Raw genomic sequence first — 22,455 nt, 5'->3', positions numbered from 1 at the left:
AGGTTCAATGTTCGTGGTTATTTTAAGACTGTATTGATCTTTTATAGAAGATAAGCTCAGTAGAGAAAATACCAAAATTATAAAGCTAAATTATATGGATTTTTTTCATAACTTACAAATTGTATCTTAAAAATGTAGGTAGATCTAAGGTAAGTTGTTTGACTATCCAGCCGTCTCAAATAGATTGGCCTTTGCATGGTTGAAATATCCTTTAATTACATATAAAAAAGTAAAAAAAAATCGTTTGTTTCATCAATCTATTGATTTGAACGTTGAAAATGTGAACAACCTTAATGGCTATTAATTGGTGGCAATTCATGTATTTTCCTTCAGATCCGTATTTCACGGTAAAATCGTCTTCTTTAGATCTCAAACATCTTCTTTGTAGTAATATATAAATATAATATAAATATATAGGAAATACCCAAATTATAAAGGTTAAATATATGGATTTTTTCTTAACTAAACAAATTATACCTTGAAAATGTAGGTAAATTTAATGGTAAGTTGTTTGAATATTCAGCCTTGTCAAATAGATTGGCCTTGGCATGGTTGAAATATCTTTTTTTAAATTACATATTAAAACAAGAGGCCCAATGGGCCACATCGCTCACCTGAGCAACACTGGCTTTATATGGGCGTTCAAAGGATATTGTGCCATGTGGCCCCTCGGTAGATTAACCAAAAATGAATATCCAAATTTTCACTTTTTTTGCATATACTTAATTTTTGACATATTTACCTTCATGGAATACTAGCTTGAATCTACACTACTTGAGGATGCTTCCACACAAGTTACAGCTTTTCTGGCCGATTGATTTATGAGAAGAATATATATTTCTCTGTATATTTCACCTCAGGTGAGCTAACAATAATTTATGTCTCTGCTACATGTACACACACTTAGTATTTCCATCAGCAAAATAAATCTCCGTTTAGACTGAATAGACGAGAAAATACTTACAAGTAGCCTAAAACACATTGCAGTAATAAATGCCATGATCCCCGGGGGTACGGTGGGGCCCCGATGGGGGATCAAATTTTTAGATTAAAATGTATAGAGAAAAATCATTAAAATCTTCTTTTCAAAAACCAGGTAGCCAGAAAAGCTGAAACTGTGGAAGCATCTTCAGGTAGTTAAATTACCTCTTTTCTCCATTTTAAATAAAGATTGATCTTTCATTTTTGCAATTTATGATCACCTTTTTATAGGGATGCTTTGTGCTAAGTTTGGTAGAAATTGGCGAAGCGATTTTAGAGAAGAAGTTCAAAATGTGAAAAGTTTACAGACGGACAGAATGACGAACGGTTGGACAGACGGACGACGGACAAAATGTGATCAGAATAGCTCACTTGAGCGTTCAGCTCAGTTGAGCTATAAAAAAGTAAAAAAAAATTGTTTGTTTCATTAATTTATTGATTTGAACGTAGAAAATGTGAACAACCTAAGATTATTAATTGGTGGCAATTCATGAAGGCATTTTCCTTCAGATCCGAATTTGACTTTATAATTGTCTTTTTAGAATCTCAAACATCTTGTCAAAATATGAGGTCATGAACTTTTATGGATCGGTGTATTATAGCTATCAACATTTAAACTGTAAAATATACATAAAATTAACCAGCGACTCAGCTACTGGTTAGTACGAAACAAGTTAATTGTAGGAGAGTACTAGTAAAATTCGAACAAAATATGTACAATAGCGAATTTATTGATGTATTGCAGAAAGGCTATCATGTCACATTTCAGTACTACATGTGTAGCCTTATTCGTTATTCTTACAACTAATGAGCGTAAAAAACGAATTATAAAAAAGCCCTATAATACTGTATATTTGCTCTATAGGCATTGAAGCATTTACCTTATATATCAAAAGTAATCAAAATGCAGATATAGATTATATTTGTTTACGTATTATTATTTGTATATGTTTTACCAATTTAAACCGTTCACAATATTTTTGCAACTGTCTGACAGAATCTTTGACAGAAAGCAATGCGACAAATGATGGTATATTCTGGGGGTTCTGTGCATAGTTTTACGTGGAAGTAAAAAAAATTGATAAAATGCCACTTGGTGAGCATAATACACAAGTGAAGCCAATATTATAGGCTATATTATTGACTGAGTAAAATAAATTTTTATTCGGCAGGTGATTCTAGCTATGAATGATAAAATAAATATGACATTTAAGAATTCAAATATCATGATATGAAAACGGAAATTTTAAAATGTTATACAATGAATTTTTGATTTTTATGACTTTGAGTTTAAATGTATATCTTTATAACATGCATATGGGTGTAAAAAAAAAAAAACAATTCTGTGCATGTACTGAAAATGATTGCAAAAAATGTTTCTGATAATGTCTATGCAGTTTTGACACTTGAGGAAATTGTTGCATAATTGTCAGGGGGTTTTTTTGGAAGGTGACGTCACGAAGGAAATATTTCTGCTCGTCGTCAAGGAAATGCTTGACAACCGTGTAATGTGTCAGTGCGACCAAGGTAAACTGTTCGCAATTGGGCTAAAAAAAGAAAAAGAACCTTTCATAAGTATAGCTTATTGATAAGTAAAAGCTTATTCAAATGTTATTCTGCGTTAAATTTATATTGATTTAAAAGTGTGTACGTTTACATACAGTTTTGATTCAAAAAAGAAAACAAATTGCTAGTTTAATGTCGGCTGAAACCTACATGCATTCCATTTTGCAGACGGAGAAGACTCTCATTAAATATTCCCGTTGGAAGTTTGGCAGTTGCGTAGTTGGCACAAGAATATATTGGCCTGGGTCGAGGAAGAAACGCCCAGAGGTTTCCCTGTATTCGGCGTAGGTCTCTTCGTTTTCAGGCATCAGTGGGTCGTTATTGTCGAAAAAACTCTTCCCAAGAGCCCCAGTAGGCTTTGTGTAAAGCTAAGATACAAATGAAATAAACACAAGTTATGCAGGAATTTCAAAATATATTATCAAGTTTTGAATACAGGTAACTTTTTCTAACATAGTAATCACCTGAAATATTTCGAATCCAATAGCGAAGAGACCAACGCCTTCTAACTTCTCGTGTCTTCGATACACTTGCAAAAGGGAGATTATAAGTGGAAGGCGACCATTAAATCGTCTCTGGACCACCACTGAAGTTAAAAAATTGTTTAATTAAACCCTCCATAAACTTAAATAAACATATTACATTATTAAATAATCAGACAATTTAACGAAATCTCATTTTACATTGAATTAAATACAAATGTGCAAGCAAAATGTTTTTCTTTGATATTTGATATACTTTATGGGGAAAAAAAACCAAATAAAGAGTAAAACCTTACCATCAGTATGCAATGTAATGAGGTACTGGGGATTTTGGTAAAAGGATTCACATTCTAGCCATCCACCTGCGTTTAAGCTCGTTTTCCACGATCCTTTAAAACTCATTTGATATTCTGTAATATCATCAAACAGTAAGTAAAATCCGTGGATTCAAATATAGGAAATTTACAGGTTTTTTGGTTTTTTTGCTATTTTAAAAAATGCAGTTCATCGAACTTCAAAAGAGCAACTAAATATGATACCTGCTCTGTCGCTAATTCCATCGTGGTCGAAGTCTGGAGACAAGTTGCACACAATCATGTTGCAATACTCTCGCCGAAAGTCGTCATAGTTCATCCAGAACTCTCCATCGTCTCGCGATAGAATTTCAAGTTGATCTTTGACCTCATTATTAACGTGATCCCATTCTTCACTCCTTAAATGTTGGAGTACAGATATTGTTGATATTTACTTAGTAATACAATATTTTTCTTACTTTTCTGATTTGGAAACGTATTAAATTAGTAGTGGTTTCTCAAGAAATATTTCTAAAAATTTAATGTTTTATAGAAAAAACTTGTAATCTGAACAAGTGGATAGTTGTTATAAAAGCAGATGATTTTGATAAGAACAGAAAGTGAGATGGAAAGTATTTCTATTGTTGATACAAGATGGCATTATCCAACACAAACTTACCCATCGCACCACGCGCCGTTCCATTCGGTATCCCCCCAAGGGTTTCGTACGCGGATAAGTTTGGTTGTTCCGGATTTATACGGAATTTCCTCCACGGCAGTTATTACGTATGAGTGGTTAGACACCATTCCTCGCTTTTCTCTTTCATCTCTGTCCTCTTTATCCTAGGGACACAAGATAATATTTGTGAACTTAAGTTTACTGTAGAATATTTGAATTTCATATTCCTTTTCGTATAATGTATAAAAATACGATGTATGTCTACGCAAATTCAGCTTTGTTGGGTTTTTTTACTGATTTCCATAAAATAATCTATATCCAAGGAGCCAATTTTCCTGCATTGTGAATTAAGAATTAGTATTAACATTAAATCAATATCACAGAAGTGAATGCAAGGACTATTGCACGTATTTGTAGGTGTATCCGCAATAAATATTGGTTCCAGACGAAATATAAGGCCAAGTTTTTTCTATGTTTAGCGTCCGCGGACGGATTGGTTTTCAGATGTAAAAATATGAAGTTTTGTGCCAAAGATATGGATTTTTTTATTATATTATTATTTATTATTTTTGTTACAAAATGAAGAAAATACCTCAAAATATATAAATAATAAATTGTATTTTGTTGAACCTTTAAAGTTGTGTGTTTTTTCCAAGGTTTGTGGGGGTTTTTTTTCCTGATAGAAAGAGATTTTTGAGTTTTGGGTGGACGCTAAACAAAGAAAAAAACTTGCAATGGCCTAACGCTTTCATTGTATATCTGTATCGCAATTACCAAAAGAAGCGATTTTTTGTAAACACATGTACTTCAGTTCAACTAGGAAAAATACGATTTTATTTTTTTATTTATTTTTAGCTTTACCGACTCTTTGCATAAAGACACAACGCTTACCACACTTAAGCAGCCGATGACGGCGCCACACTGATAAGCCGCCCTAATGAGGTAGAAATCGTGTTCCTTTAGTTCAGCAGGGTTGTACCACTCGGCAAGGCCACCAGTCAGGTCAGTAAAGGCATCTGCCTCGAAGCCGTATTCCAGTGCCTCATAAGATTTGTTTAGCCTGTGTAAAAGGATGAATATAATATCAATACCGTGTCACTAAACTTTATTACATGTAGAGATCAACATTGGCGTAATCTTTGGCTTCATTAAATATTGTATATTTTTTATTTTTTTTATTTTTTTTTATTATATTAATATTTTTATTTATTTTTTTTGCTTTTTATGTGTTTTAATTAGTGTTCAGTATCATACTAGAATTTTGACAAATTTTGAATTGATTTTTATCATATATATATATATATATATATATATATATATATATATATATATATATATATATATATATATATATATATATATATATATAATCCAAAATGAGTGAAAGGTGATATCACACAGTATAAATAATCAAAAAAGAAAAAGAAAATGAACAGAATAGAAACTTTGGAACTGTTCATTTTCTTTTTCTTTTTTGATTATATATATATATATATATATATATATATATATATATATATATATATATATATATATATATATATATATATATATATATATATATATATCTTTTATTAAACAAACTTAATATCTAGTTTCTAATTAATATTATATAACATGCGTATGTGTATAAATGTATATGTATAATCGAATCACCTATTCAATGACAATTCAATTCAAAACGCATTAGTTTTGTACCAATGAAATTCAGCAATTACTGTTCACCTACTTGGCGTACGCTTTTTCCACTAGAGATACCCAGAATTCATCCGGATCGGACGAGTGAGCAAATAATATTTCATCATTTACAGTTGGAAGGAGATCATCGATATGGACATCCACCCATTTCCCGAACTGCCAGAAGCGACAGTGGAATTTCCCGTCATAATAAGGCGTTCCGAATGTGTTGTCACTTGGTATGATCTGTTCAGATAATTAAAAGGGTTAATGATGCATTTGAACTGATAGCTATGCGAGCAGAACTCTCCCTTCCTGGAAGATAAATTCTCAAAGGAATAATTTTCTTTTCAAAATGTTTTTGACGCGTCATTATATTGTTTTCCTCGCCATTTTATGGAGACAGCGTTTACTCCACATTATTGAGAGATAAAAATACAAAAATGGAAGAAGAAATCGACGACAGGAAATAGCAAGTTACTAAATATCATACATATCATGATAATTTTTTTTCATAATTTAATATTGAATGTCAATATCCTATATAGTAAACAGCAAACATCTCAGAACTTCAAAATATTAATGTTCATTTTCTGCTCGCATGCAGACAATTTGTTTTTCCTTATTGAATTACACTGCGCTCTCTTAATTAAGAACCGTCAATTAAATCGGCTTTCAGACTTGCAGTGGTGCAAAGCAAACCATTAGGCAAACAAGGCAAATATTTGTGGTACTTTTTCTTTGGATCTTTAAATTAACATCGAATTGCATAGAACGGTATTGGAAATGAGATCGAAACCTTGCTTCTGAATTGCGAAAGCGGATCGTTATCGTGCAATTTGTGGCGAATTTAGGGAGAATAGAATTACCAGGGAATTAAAGTAAAGCGGTAGAGATTTCAAGATCTCAATAAATATCAACGACAGTTGAGAGTGTTCGATCTGCCGTAATTTAGTCTAGTTTTCTTCTCTTTTTTTCAATTGCTCTAGCTTATTGAAGGTTGTGCAAACAGCGCAGCGTTATTTGAATTAATTTTAGATTATTATGTTCTCCCATTTTTTGTAGCATCGAGTCAAATAATGGAAAATGAGTGGCTGGAATAAAATTGATGACGTTCAGCTCAGCATCACATATTCCTATAAGTTTATGATGAAAATTAAAACTAGAAATGGCCGGAACTAGTTAAACTGTTTGATCGATTTATTAATAAAATGGATCAAATGTCCTTTAAACAAATTGATAAAATATTATATCTTGTTCCATGACGCATACGACGTTTTTGCTGCCATATTTATTTTATAGCATCATATCTATTTTCTTGCATCGGATTTCTAAATTGTAAAATTCATATTGGTCAAATTTCAAGCTGCATGATCGTTTAAAATAAAGATTGCCAATGCCCAGTGAATTGCATTGTTATAGGACTTTTAATACTCTACCAAAACACGGCAACAAATACGCCAGCATCTGAGTTTTTTCTTCCATAAGAAGGGGGGGGGGGACTTTTACTGACCTTAAAAAACAGTCATAAAATGTAAAAAGAAAAATCTCCTGAAATATAAAAATATGAATCCCTATGGGGCCTTTGCTATATATAAAATTAATAAATGCCAGTTCCAAGACGGGAGGGGGGGGGGGGTCCGACTAAACCTAGTGGACATACCCCCCCCCCCCCTCCATTCTAAATCCACGCATGATTATAATTTTTATAATTTTAATGGCATTCCAATATATTCAACATCTTACTTACGTATACCTTGCTTATAAGTTCGGGTTTCTCGGCAATGGCTGACAGGGTAGAGAGGAACCAGCAATTGTTTAGTTCCCCTTGTTTCATGTCATGTCGGCTGGTGCCATCAGATATTAGGACCGGATTGGGCCGGATTTCCTACAACACAGAAAAGCCGATGTTAGGCTTAAAAATCCTCTACATTAATGCTATTTAGGATTAATTCATATCCGACTTTTATCAAAATTTAAGCAAGGATGACGTTTTAAACAAATCTAAAATAATTGTGATAGTGTTTCATTTAATTGTTTGGTTTCATTAAAGTAAATATAATATTATTATAGATCAGACACGCTAGAAACCTAAATGTGCAGTTGTCTGTTCATATTTCAAAACCTTAGTCCGAACATAATTTATTGTTATATGGTGATAACAAACCTAAGTTTTGAAAACCTGAATGCCCTTTTATTTACGGTCGTTAACAACAGAAAGTGATTTTTAATATGATACAGAAAATATACTGTATTTAACAAGTATGTATAACAGTGGTTAAAGTTTCACTATTTATCAAAACTTATCAAACTATAGATGACTTTTGATACTTACTGATGGTCTTTTCCACACAACGTTTTTGGTGAGTTGTTTATTTTTAAAAATGGAGGAATCGTTCGCTGGAAACTCTTGATCAACAAACAGCTTTGTGGTCTCTCCTTTTGATTTTGCAGACCTTGATCTCTGGAAACAATTAACATAAGACTTGGTTATTACTGCAAGAAATTGTTTTAAAGGATTATTAACTGTTTCCTTTAAACACAGTCCAAGAGAGCAGAAATTAACCAAAATTTGTATCATTTCACTTTTGTATTAGAGCGAACGTAAGATAATTATTTTGTAACATTTGAATACGGTATATATATATTTTTTTTGCCTAAAAGTCTTTAACATATTATGTTCCGATAACATTTCTCTCCTTTTTAAGACTTGAACCAATGAGGCCTTTTTTTTTTTACCAATATTCAAATGTTTGCTTAAATTGGTGATTTTGTCTTTAAATTCAATAATGTGCTTATATTGCATACTATATACATACATGTATGTACAATAAATTTCATTTCCCTTGAAAGTGTATATTTCGTACAAGTACGACTGATCAATCATAAATCTGCTATTTGAACCACATTATAGTACTTGGAATCATAACACTTAACACAGAACTATCATTGGGAGGATTCCATTGATATTCAAGAAAATGTAAACCGTAGTTAGGCTCGGGCTATAACTCTATTGTTAGCGAAAAGTTCATGGCTGCGGTGATGTGAATATTTCATGATTTCTTCTAATGACTATGATGGACATTTTTTATTCCCCAGAGGGATATTAACACGCACATTGGTGAAAACCACGCTGGATCCCAAAAAAAAAAAATCGTGGAGCGAAGCAAGCTGATAAAAATGGCTAACCCAACTCAGGCTTATCATTAAATAATTATAGAAGTTCACGACACCACATTTTATCGCCCTTTAGTGCTCAATCAATAGAAAGGGAATTATTTGTTTTGTTTCGATAAGCGTTCAGTGCGAGATCGTATTTGTATATTAAAGTTGTTTATTGATATATAGTTTGCATGAGCAAATTGAGAAACCAACAAATGCATTAGGTAATTAAAATGTCTCCTTTTTTCAACTGCTCGTGAAATAATACATTTTTGAATGTTACAAGTGATCATTCTATATTGCGTGTTACGTATTAATTAGCATCAATTAAAGTACTATACGAGAAATATGCTAATTTTAGTAAGACTGCAAATCCAATGCACCTATATATTTGATTCTCGCGATTATTAAAATAGCTTTTTCTACTTTGGAGGAAAACATACCTTTATGTGACAATTTTTGGAAGATTAGGAGAATGCAAAAATAAATGAACGGAAAAGCAATGATGAACCAAAAAATGTGATAAAAGGAAACAAAAAACCACACGAAAGATCTTCCTGCCGCCAACAACACAGTCGTCTGTACAGACGATGGCTTTGGAAGTCGTCAGGAAAAAAGCGTTCAGTTCTCCTATTTTTCGTTCTGGGACGCGATTTCCCATTAAATCGCACTCTTAGTAGTTCTGTCGGGGTGGAGATATGACTGCAGGCCAACATGACCAGGTAGAATATCACGTGGGTGGTAAAATAGACATTCACGACATTTTAGACGCACTTTATCTTGTAACCATAGCTATGAATTGTGATTTCATCGATTTAATCATTAAAGCGCGTTATAATCACTAAAATCTGTATATAAATAGAAATTTAATAACAGTAATCATGGCGTTAGCTTCATTTTCCACAGGAGACCATATCCATTTTTGAATCATTTCTGATTCTACTGAAATATTCGAAATTCTATTGTGGTGTCAATGAACTTAGCGATTAAATACTGTAAGCACTGCAAGATGACAATAGGTTTGCAACCGAGATTTTTCTACATGTTTTAAACTTACAAACAAGTAATCAAAAAATTTCTAACACAAAGTTTCCTTTATTTATTTATTTATTTATTTATTTATTTATTTATTTATTTATTTATTTATTTTTTGGATAGAACGAATTCTTTTAAAAGCATTCCTATAAGGTATACATTGGGTATTGAATTTGTGTATTTTTAATTGCATTGAGGAGAAACTATCGATTACCTTTAAGTGTGTTTCATTTCATTTTGGTTAACCTAGGGAATCATAACTATTCAGAACAATGCCAATTATTTTGAATTGAATTCTATATTCGGCTGTTTATTCATCTCAAAAATAGGTATAATTGAAAGTTCAGGTATTGTTGTGATATGAACAATATACAAGACAAATAAGTATAAATTAAGAACTACTTAGTTTGCTCTTTTATTTTACTTTTCTATGATAAAGATCTATTTTCGGCGTTTTATTTGCCCGACACATTTGCTTCATTTGCCTATTTTTAAAGTCAAATTTACATTTCACAGAGTGATTTAGCTAAAAATTCGTTTAAGCTGTAATTTAATTATTTATATAATTATTTAAATTACAAGACATGTATTTAGTGCAATTTTAGATAAAATTCCTATTTCCGTTTCGTAATTAAGATAAAAAGGAAAATTACATTTAAATCTCAGGTATATATGTATCTGTTTGCAAACGATATTTGGCATCTTGTTTGAGTGTATGCTTAACCTTTTTCGGTTGTTTATGAAGAGAAATCTTTTTTTATTTTAATTTTTTTTGAAGGGGGTGTCGATTTAAAAGGTCTTTGCATAGTACATGATAAATTGTACGGAAGCGCATTGCTGCCAATTAAAGTAAATTGAAACTAAGTTTTACAGATAGTAAATATTTTTTCAATCAGAATATCCATTGATGAATTTTAAATTGATATTGACTACTATTTCAGAACCACCTTTTAATCGAGGAAAATGTGACGTATTAATCTGTATTAAGGTGGAAATAAAAGATTTTTTTGGCAGATACATGTCATTACGTCTTTTTCTTTCTTTTTTTTTTTTCTTTTTTTTTTTTTTTTGATGTTATATGTGAATTGCAGGTGGAAATTGACGAACCCTCTATTAATTTTCATGTGCAAACTCTTCCATTGCATCATTTGTTGAATTACAATGGTCGAGGGGTTATTATGTACATTTGGAGATTAGCAGATAAAACCTTCAGACAGTGATTGAATATATCGATACCAATTGAATAAAAAAAGAAATAAATTCGAGAACACACATAGTCATAATAGATAATGTAGAGAATCTCACCTAAAAATAATACATATTTTATTTGGGAAGGTTTTTTTAAACGATTGAAATACGATTTTGAGTTATAAATTTTATTGATTGATTCTAACAAATCGAGTCATGCAAAAACAAAAACATGCCTTTTGTCAATATTATTGTCTTGCAACGTGACTTGAATAGACGTAAAACAGAGTCGCATAAATAACAGGTGTTTTTATACTGATTAACATATTGTTCCAACGAGAATTTTAAGACTACACGGTGGATATTGTGGTTTTTTGATACTATTCTCGGAAAATTATTGATTTAAATTTATACAAAAATGGAAGATAATGTTTTATAAATGATACAGGACGCCTCTTTATGTAGCCCCTGCTAATGTTAATTTACACAGTTTTTGTACATGAATATTTAAATGCTAGACTCCCCGGGAGTACATTATATATGCGTTCACCATGCAAGTTAAATGAACAGTTTCAGTCTGAGGGTCTTTATGCAATTTAGATTGCGTCATTCTCACTTGAACAAATAGTTCTCAAATCAGTTTTAAATAATAAATCAACCTGAAACCCTTTTGGGGATTCCTGTTAAATTTTAGATACGTTAAATTAAGGTAATCAATGTTCTCGACCATTCATGGCGAAGAGGAAAGCTTCCTAAAAACGTATTAAATATTACATTTTATGAAATGTGATGATTTTTTTCAAACAAATATGTACACTGTTACTTTTGACAGTATCCGATGCTGTTTGAATCAATACATGTTTTAAGCCTTTGAAAACCAATGTATTGCCACCGTAAACAGAATACAATGTACTTCAAAGATATATTATACTGCTACTTTTCATCTGAAGTAAATATCTGATATCTTAAATATAGTATATTAGAGCCTTCGTCTTAACTATTATAGGAGGGTATGACCGTTTATGAGCGTATAATGTAAAGGACTGACGCACATTGCATAGGATGACTTTATAATGGATTCATGAAAATGCGTTAAATCGGAATAGACCGTCTATCACATCTTCTTAGTAACTTTTATTTCAAACTAAGAACATGTTGATGTGTCGTATCATCTTGCCCAGATACTCGTCATACTGTACAGTCATGTGGAATGGTTTATATTCGTTGGGACTGAATTTTCATGGATTCCGGGATTTTGTGGGTACACTTAACACACCAATTTCAATCCCATCATTATGTAGAACTCACTCATTATTCCTTAAAATATTTTAACGAAACTACGAACCCAAGAACCTGTAAAAATATCTACAATCCACGGAATTTTGCACCCACGAATTCAACTGATTTAACAGTACATTCTGCATTGCAACAAAGCATACAAGTAAACTAAAAACATTACATCAGTAAAAACATTAGTAAGCTAAAAGAAACAAATCATTAAAATTATCCGTAATATAATGAGCTTACGCACACAATTACTTTGAATTTACTTCTTTTTCGGCTGTCGTAACTTTAACTCAATGAGTTTCAACAAAGGTAAGATGAATGTATTTTTTCGTGACTAGTAGTAATTTATAAGTCAATATTTTTCACTAAACATTTGTCAGTATCGTTTTAGCTGACCAATTTCATATTCATATATTCAACCTCGTGATATATATTAATACGTTAATTATTTAATGACATGAGAGCTGTAAAATCAACTAGCTCAAGGGAGTGTCATTTGAGGAATATCCATTTAACTAAGAGATGACAATTTACATTGAAAAATGGTTGTTTCATTAAGTATTTTTAAAGTACGTGTCAACATTCAGGGAGCTGTATGGTATCAATGTTACATCAAAATCAACAAATCAGTAAAGACATGACAATTTATCATTTGTTTTTAAAACATTTTAAATAATGGCAAAAATGTGTTCGATCTTGATTTAGAAGTACGTAACTTTATAATCCACATAACATGGCCCTGGACACGTCACAATATACAAGTATATGATATTACAATAGCAATTAGTATATACTTACACTGGATCCCCCACCCTGCGTGGATTTAACGATGTTCACCCAGTTCCGGGGGGTGCTCTTCTCCCTGCATCTCATGGACCTCTGTCCTGACGAGGTCCTGGTCACATGTTCATTGTTATTTATGGTCTTCACGGGGACCAAGTCCTTACGGGTTTTACGAACTGGCAAGGACACCGAACATCCCATTGAGAAATTCTCAATTGCACTTGCTTTGATCTATTATATCTTCTTCACATTTCTAGAAGAATAAATCTTCAATATGTAAACAATATTTTTTTTCTCTTCAAAAGTTGTCTACATCCTGCACAGTACGAGTATAGCTAAGACTCCAAAAAGCTTCGAGTGAAAAGCTGCTTGAATAAATAAAGGTAGAAGATTCCTTACATTTTTTTCATTGTCGTCCTATGAATCTAATCAATAAAATTCATATCACGTTTTTCATAAATGATTCTGGGTCTTCTGGCGTAACACAGAAAATGTTATGAGCCTCCTGAAAAAAATCTAATAAGCTGTATGAAGTCGCCGGTTAACACCACCTCCAGCGAAAAATTCAAAAACAATAGTTCGGTTTATCAACACCTTTGCTATTATATTCCGTGTAAAATCAATTCCCGCTGCCTCCCGAAATGGCGCGAACTTCCTAGGCACAAAAACTAAAGCGCGGCGGCAGGCGACTTGTGATGGAATCGATACGGCTTTAATGCTCGACGCTTTAATTGTTTGAAGATCGATGTGGCAAACAAAACCCAATTTTCGATAGACTTTTTTTTTCATTTAACTTGTAAATCCTTATTAAAATACCACGGTGACGCCATTGAAACTTGCTGTTTTTTTTTGATATAAAGGAATATGATATAAAAGAATTCAATAAACAACTGTTTCTTTTATTTTAACGGTGATTTGTTTTTTTAAACACAATATTGAACATGCGAAAAACATATAACCGTACATTTTGAACTGTTTTAATTGGTACGTACTTGTAAGAAGGCAAATAAATGCTAGATGTATTCCCTGATATTAAATAGCAATGTTACGTGACTTATTGCAGTTTAGTGACCAGTATATGTATTATAACATGTGTATATTAATTGTATATGTCTATGAGCTGTACAGCTGTTGACTAATAAACAATACAATGCAGTTTAGTTTGGATCAATTAAAATCGAATCAGAAAGAATGAAATATAAACCAAACAATCCATTAATTGATGTAATTGTAGATTAGTCGCAAGAGTTGAGGAAGAATCCAGATATCTGTCATTATTGTGTCAAGCGATATGTAGAGAGAAAGAAGACGTCATAAGCACCAACAACAATCGTAAATTAATAATGTATACAAGAGTGAACTTATCACATAATGGCAGGGGTGTAGAAGGTGTTTTCTCATCCGACAGCAAAATAGAATATAGATGATTAATATTTGATGCGGACGGTATGGAGTTCATCATAAAACTTAGGTCAATGTACAATGTAATCTAATCAATTTACCATTGGCTTTTTCCCCGTTTTGATTAATTTTACCCACCCAACCTTATGTTTTGTTTTATTTTTATTTCAGTAGATCAAACTAAAAACACAATCAAAATAACACCTGGTTAAATTGCCTTAATTAACATTCTAATAATCTAAAAAGTTTCTTACTTGTTTTCTATATATGTTTATGTCGGGTCCGGAATACTTTCGCAGGAGAAAATTATATATGTATTGCATTATTAGCATATATTTCATTTTAAGATGATGTCATCAGTTGTATTTTTTTTATTTTAACATTTTTAAGAAAATAATAATTTTATGGATATCGGTGGATATATGCATTGTGTCTTAAACAGGTTTGGGTTTTTTTTAGCTGTTAGTGTAGTCGTCAAATTGAAAGACCTAATTTCAATTTTAAAATGATGATTTAACGTTTGAATATCTTCAATATGACCTAAAAGCAATAAAAAGTATTTATCAACGAAAAATATTTACTTTATAATATAACATGTTATTAACGTCTTGAATATTTTTTAATCAAGCAGATTAAACAAATATCATATTGATTGTAATTAATTTTTCCGGTTCAAACTTATGGCTAAAAAATGAAGGTATCGGGTTTCAAATCTGGGCATAGAGATTCTTACTTTTGTCAAATATCAAAGCAAACGACATCGTCAAGGCCATCCATAAAAAAAGAATAAATTTGCTTTTGGTCTTGGACAGGCAAATCCAACGTGAATCCTTAGTGAGCAGAATGTTACAGTAGCTTCATCATAGGTAAGAAGAGAAACCCGGATTGCGTACTGGATGATTATGTGGACAAAAAGATAAATTTTTAATTAGCTTCAAAGAAGAGGGGTTTGGGGAGCATTTGTAAAAATAATTAATTCGTATAATGCGGCTGCTGATACGCAAATTGTTGAGGATGGTTTTCTCCAACTAGCGGCACTTTGAGGAAAACAACAAAAAGTTTATAAAAACAGGAGTCAAAAGACTGAGAATTGGCTTTCAACAAGATTTGAAGTGTCATATAGGTAATTTTAGTGTGGTGGTGAATAAGAAAAAGCTTCAAGAAACTGATTTTAGATAAAGACTTTTCTAGAAATGCTTCAAAGACACACATGTATCGTAGTTATGATCACACAGCTACTGCATAACTGCATAGTTAACAAAAAAACCTTAGATGTACATGTATCGCACCTATAGTAGTAATTTTGCAGACATTTATGTGCCGAATCTTTGACTGGTAAACTTCTAAACACCATATTTGTGGGCAGGGTCTGTGGATGGTGGCGTCCATTCCCCCTTTTTAATAGTTATGATTTTTTTAGAACGTTTCAATGATCTCTGGCAAGAGTTTTGGTGAAAAAAAGATGTCCTTAGCAGCTAAATAAAAAAACAAAAAAGAAAGTTGTGGAATTGAAGTTCTCCTAAAACGAAATCTTCTGGGTTTTGTTAGAATCAGAAAATGAAGGTATCAAATGAAGACAGCACAGATACGTGTGATATGATGTCTTTTTTTCTAAATAGTATACGTCATAATGTTTACTGGTCACTATATTTACATCGATTTTGTATGACGAAGTTTGTGATATCTTAACTGTTGTCTTTGATGTCCCTTCTTGTTTATGAATATTCATTCTTTAATAACATAGGACTTTGACTATACGTAAAGCTAAGACCATCGTCTAAAAAGTATACAACCACTTTTGTTTTAGTGTGTATTTCACCTGACAGGTGAGATATTTACCTTTAAAAGTTAATATCCCACAGGAAAATGATAATTCCCTCAGGAGAAATGATTCTCCTACAGGAAATATTGACAATCCTATAGGATTTTCTAAAAATCCTAGAGGAATTATATTTCCTGTAGGAGAATGGCATTTGCCGTGGGAATTTAATTCAGACAGGCAGTTTTTCTATAGGAAACTAATACCTACCATTGGATATTATCAAATCCTGTCGGAATTGAATTTCCTGTAAGAAGTTCTTTATTCCGACAGGAAATTTCAAATTTCCTGTAGGAATATTGTTTTTCCTATGGAAAAAATTATTTTCCTGTAGGAATTTATTTTTAATAGGTAAATATCTCACCTGACAGGTGAGTTACGATGATAACAAAGGTGCATGTAAACTCTTTAAGCAATGATCTAGCATGTGGCATATTTGAATTTTTCGATATATGCAGCTTTGACGGGTGCAAAAATGCCACCTTGGCACTGGCATAATTATCTGGCGCAGTGTTACAATATTTGAAAGAAAAAAAACAGAACTTTAAACATTTGAATTTTTTTCTTTTTAATTTTTTTTTTCATTTATTTAACTGTTTTTTTTTTTGTTTTTTTTTTTTGGGGGGGGGGGGGTGTTAAGTTTTTTATCATTATTCATTTTTTTTTTTTTGGTTTTAGTCAATAGAAAATTTACATAATAAAACTAGCATTTTATTCGTCAAATAATCACATACGTTGAAATTTGAACTTGTTAACCCGGCTAGAGAACTCCCAGAAGTATTAAAATCGACGGCGAACTTCGTTGCAATTACGGAATATCAATATTTTCTACCTTTTCCATAACAATAACACAAGCCTTCATATGAAAGCCATGGGAAACAAAACTGAAGAATTTAACCCAATTTTTGCTTGACTGTTTTCTTGTGTAATCATGAAAATCACTTATCTGAAAAAATGTTTACCATGGCTTGAAATGATGTGACCAAGCTGCGAAACTAAAGTTTTATTTTCCCCTAAAAAAAACTCATTTTAATTATTCCATTCCATGTAATGCAATGATACATGAAGCGCATATAGAGAAAATGAGTCTTCTGGGCTTTTGAATATATAGATATACTAATACTAGTATACACAAGGCAAATGTTTGATCAATTGATCATTATTATATTTAGTACGAGTATATATACCTGTATATTTTTTGTTTGTTTGTTTGTTTTTTTTCATTTTTTGGTTATTTTTTTTTTGTTTTTGGTCTTTTTTTTTGGTTTTGGTTTTTGAGGGGTTTTTCTGTTTTGTTTTTGTTTTTGTTTTTGTTTTTTACATTTTTGTACATTTGGGTTCTTTTTAGCATTTTAGTATTGGTTTTTATAAAGTATTGAAGAGCTTAAAAATATGTTTGTGTACATTCATTATGAAATAGTACTTATTGGAAACGGGATATAAGCTATGAAAGAATCAGAAAACACACCTTCGCGTCCAGTACAAACTAAACATCGCTGACTCACGGAACCAGACTCAAACACTTTTTATTTCTCTTGACAATACCTGATGGTGTGATTCGCCATCCCAATCAAAATCCAATACTATATCTATCCTTCGCGGTGTTGCCTTATGAGACAAGTTTTGTACTTTCTATATATGTCGCGTGACATCTGATTTCATCAAAACTGCGTTGTCCACTATCTGTGCTGAACAATTAAATATGTGCGTCATCTTTCCCGCTTTGTTTTATCATAAATGTTTGTTTCCTGTAGAAATCCGTTTTAAATTTACATGTATATCTTTTTTCCTCATCATTTTACAAATATTTTTCTCTAGAATTGAAAATCTACGTCGGTTCATATAATGATTTTCTTTGAATTATGAAAATCAATTTTTAAAGAATTTCTACGTTACAAGCTCAATCAACTTCATTTATTTATAGAGTATATTATTCAAAAGAAATTGTCATAGGATACTTTAAAATCTCATAAACACCCGATAATTTGCAGATTAGTGTTTAATATAAGTTGAAGAAGTATCATATGCTCTACCTCATATTTCAGTGAGCTTTGTCAAGTTGGTAGTCTTTCTTCTGGGATTGAAATGGTTTACGTTCTAATATACAAGGTAACAGATAAAATGAGTGTTTCATGTAATCTCCCCGGATCGGATGTTGGTCGAATGGTTCGATCGGTGTTTGCAATGATATCTTATTTAGTGATAACGTAGTTTTATTTAGTAGTGAGCACTTTGACAAATCCGGTTCACTGATGAGGTTGACAAGATTGACAAACAAAAATGACCACTGTCATTAGAAAAGAAAAAAAATTGATTTCTCATTACGTCGAAGGTAAAGGTTTGTAGATGAGACGTTTCTTATTTTCAGTGACAGCCAAACCAGATTTCAAAATATTAAGGAACTATTTTGGTAAGTACCAAGTATGTAAAATAGTGTAAATTAGATGATGTTGGTTTTGATTCCACGCAATTTTTCAGTAAACGTTAATTTTAGGAATTGTTTTCCTTATAATCCTTTAAAGCATCAGTATGAATCAAAGTTGTTCAAGTCTGCCAGTATTGCTGTATTGACAAAATATGATGAATTTTTCATCGACAGAGTGACCCTCTATCGAAAAAAGGTCATTGTTCATGTGTCAATTAGTATGAAAGAGAAAAAATCTTTTGAAAATGCTAAAAAAAACAAATTTCAAAAGAAGTCTATGTATTCTCGCCTAGATATGAAGACATTCCTCTCCGTTGCCTTATTGACAAAGGAATAAAAGTGTCGATAATTAAAGCGAACACGGACTCTTTTATCGTCGCCAGAACACTTTTGATGTCATTAAGCACAGTGGCAAAATGACCTGAACCATAGATACATATTACATTGCACTCTTTACACAGACCCCACTGTGTGAACTGGCCAGTCATCATATAAAGATCGCAGTTAAAAGAGATTCAATAATCATTCATTGGTCGTAACCCATTAATGTACGTGACTTACCTCCTGTTGAGACAATTTACACGGTGTTCGATTTTTATATTGGAGGTTTCAAGCAATGGTTCCTGTTACTAATTCGAGCAAGTATCAAAGACTGCAACATTCCCCAGTCCCTTTTTAAAAATACTTCAAACAACGTTGAGTTGGTAAAAAGGGGGGGGGGGCAATTGGGAAAAAAGAGGAACTATCAGAAGATATACATACGAGATATTGAATTTTAACAAGATTGCATATCTTTTTACAAGAATTATAATGAAACAACGCAAAAGATGGCATGTGTCATGCTTAAATTTTTAGATATAAACTCTGCTAACAGCCAATTGATTGGTGGTTCTTCATCAAACGTCTTGTTTTTTAACCAGACATATAATAATTTCTAAACAAAATAACATATTTAGGGATTTAAGTTAAGCAATTAAAAAACACAAGGTCAGTGTATTGACTCGGTCGGCGAAAATTTATTTCTATTTAGGAATTTGCCCATTACTGTGAACAAATAACTCGAACACTCCTGTCAAATCACAGCGGGTGGTGTATACATTTATCGGAGAAAAGCTTCTAATGTTTTTCTTCTGTCAATTACAATTTGGTCTCCCTATCATGCAAATCCATAGAGATATATTGCAGCGGAAACCATTTTCCTGTTCCTAACATAAAATCAGCACATAATTCAGTGGACGTGAAATTTCATAGCGCCAACTAAGCACCCAATAGATTGCAACAATATCTTTATCTCACTATGAAATACTAATTGCATAGTAATTATGCCGCTGATATTTTAAAGGTCATTTGATTACAGTACCTTGGCATTTTCAGCTTTTCAATACTTAATCACTATTTTAGAATAAAAGATATAAGGTTTAATGGACCACGTTTTCATTTTTTCTCTTTATTACAGGTTTAATTTTCGAATATTTTATGCAATGATAATTTCTTAGTACACTTCTACTCTTGAATTTTAAGAGCAAAGTACATGCTTTTGGGGGTTATTTCCGAACATGTTGACCTTCTTGAACTAAAAGTAGGTTTTCAAAAATGTTATTTTGACAGTTTCATTTGAATAAGAGTGTTTCTCTCTCTTGTTAATGTGCTTCAAGGAGAGCTCGATTTGGTTTTAATGAAAAATTCGACACCCTCTCCTCAGAACAATGACAACTGTGCGGAAAGTGCTAATCGAAAATGTGGTTGATTTGGATCATAAGATTTATTGATTTGGGTAGTCGTGTGTATGTTTGTAAATGCCGAACTTCAATAAAGGATAACAAAGGCTAAATATTTAAGAAAAGTTAGTTTTTAACTATTTTGAAAAATACTGTTACTCTATTTTCCCCTACAAAGCATAACATGAATGAACAGTGTTATTAAAAGAACAGGAGCTACCATTTGTTTGAGTTAATGATATTTGTTTGCAATATTGATATACTTTTTTTATTATACTTTCATGTTAAATACTGAAATCTGATTGGTTTAGACGCAGTTGATAATCCGTCCTATTACCCTCAGCGTTAGCAACACACTTGGCAACGGGTAACACAACAAAACAAGGGTAGATATATACGAATTTTGTGTAATTCTCAAGGCATGGAGAAGATCCTGTGAACGAAATAAATTGCAAATCCTTAATATATATTTGAAATAATAGCAAAAAACGTCTTTTCATTGACAACTTTAAAAAATTCACTTTAATGGATAAAAACACTGTGGACTACCACTGACTGAAACCAACACAGTGACAACAGCAGCCATGGATCATCTATCGAAAGGTGAGTTCTACAGGTATTCTACAGGTATTGGCCAGCGCCAGATCACTAATCAGTTAACAGCTACCAATAGATAATGTACCACGGTAATGTTAATTGCAGATAGAACAGTCAAACATTCACAAACAGACAGATTATACTCGCTTGTGACTGAAAATGAAAACAAAAGAAAAAATACAATAAACTTAAAAAATAATAATAGTAATGTCCATATAATTTAATGCTTTTCAATCAAAGTTGATTAATTGTGCTTAATGTTACAGTTTGTACGTCTAAATGTGCAGACAATAAATTTGAGATAGCCAACAAAAGTAAAGCCAGTGATCCAAACCAACGGCATTTTCGATTGATACTTTTCATAGAACTTCCAACTGAGTACTGTAGCCAGATGGGAAAAATCCCTTAAAAGATGTGTAACACTTGCAGTTAAAGATAACCAAATTGTCGATCTACTGGTTTACCAGCTTTACCAGCAATTGTTCTCACGGTAGGGAAAAAACACATCATGTAAAAATGTCAATATGATAGAAATAAAACAGAAAATTTGATTTAAAAGAAATTGAAAAAAAACACGGCGCCTCATATTTGACAAATGTTTTTGATCATATCTGTGTATATAACACGTAAAATACTTGTGATATGAATGTAAAAAAAAAACCCTAAATTGTGAAACTACACACTTACAAATGTTGCTTTTATTTACTAGTAGTTAGTTAACATTACATCACGTTGCATAATTTGCTTTGTCATTTATTCAGTAAATAGATAACCTATTTTATCCTTATATGCGCATTATGTTATACTTAGTAACACCCAGCTCACACCTGTCAAACTGAGCACCACCCTGACAGGTTTCTATTAATTAGGTTTTTCTTTCATACTGAAGTGGTTTTTAAAAAATACATACAATACAAATGGGATGTATTCAACTGTCTGAGATGTTTTTAAAGTATATGAGAATGATAATCTTTTTGATAATGGTGTTTGCATATGAATGTAGGTGCGGTTTATGGTGCAAATCAAAGTACTTTTTGGTGCGTAATGCGCTTTATACTTTAATGCTGTCAACAAAATTAAAAGTTAAAACCTTTCAAAGAGAAGTCGTTGCACTCACATCCAGTTTCTACCGTTTAATACAATTTTTTAATTCTATTACTATTTCCTCCAATTTTGCCGCTTCTCCTGTAAAAATTACAAAAATAACACAGTAGAACTACAAAGAAAACAGCACAAAGCGTGCTTTGGCATCTAGGATCGGCAGTTTGAGATATGCCTTTCTTTTAAGCAGATCTATATTTGCACATTGAATGCGTCATACACTTTCATAGAATAGGACTTTAAAGGATGCTTCTAGCTTTG

At 31.9% G+C, this 22,455-nt stretch overlaps 1 protein-coding gene across 2 annotated transcripts; it reads right to left on the bottom strand.

Annotated features, from left to right (window-relative positions):
* Nucleotides 1–1,395: 1,395 nt before the first annotated feature.
* On the bottom strand, nucleotides 1,396–13,790 carry LOC128178529 (calpain-9-like). 2 transcript variants are annotated; one of them, XM_052845743.1, is made up of 11 exons: nucleotides 13,149–13,790; nucleotides 8,014–8,142; nucleotides 7,429–7,566; nucleotides 5,731–5,924; nucleotides 4,893–5,061; nucleotides 4,002–4,165; nucleotides 3,569–3,741; nucleotides 3,326–3,439; nucleotides 3,012–3,133; nucleotides 2,698–2,915; nucleotides 1,396–2,528 (listed from the first exon to the last, which is right to left on the bottom strand). In XM_052845743.1, the coding sequence occupies exons 1-11, from the start codon at nucleotides 13,332–13,334 to the stop codon at nucleotides 2,495–2,497; spliced, it is 1,641 nt and encodes a 546-aa protein (XP_052701703.1). In that variant the 5' UTR covers nucleotides 13,335–13,790; the 3' UTR covers nucleotides 1,396–2,494. The 2 variants fall into 2 exon arrangements, with proteins under 2 accessions (XP_052701703.1, XP_052701705.1); XM_052845745.1 differs by having other exon boundaries at nucleotides 7,435–7,566; nucleotides 13,149–13,787.
* Between the last annotated feature and the right edge of the window lie 8,665 nt (nucleotides 13,791–22,455).

Source organism: Crassostrea angulata, chromosome 3 (genome assembly GCF_025612915.1).
Source record: "Crassostrea angulata isolate pt1a10 chromosome 3, ASM2561291v2, whole genome shotgun sequence".
NCBI classification, from domain to species: Eukaryota; Metazoa; Mollusca; class Bivalvia; order Ostreida; family Ostreidae; genus Magallana; species Magallana angulata.
Note: the sequence above shows the minus strand (reverse complement) of the source record. Positions and strands in the feature narration are given on the sequence as shown.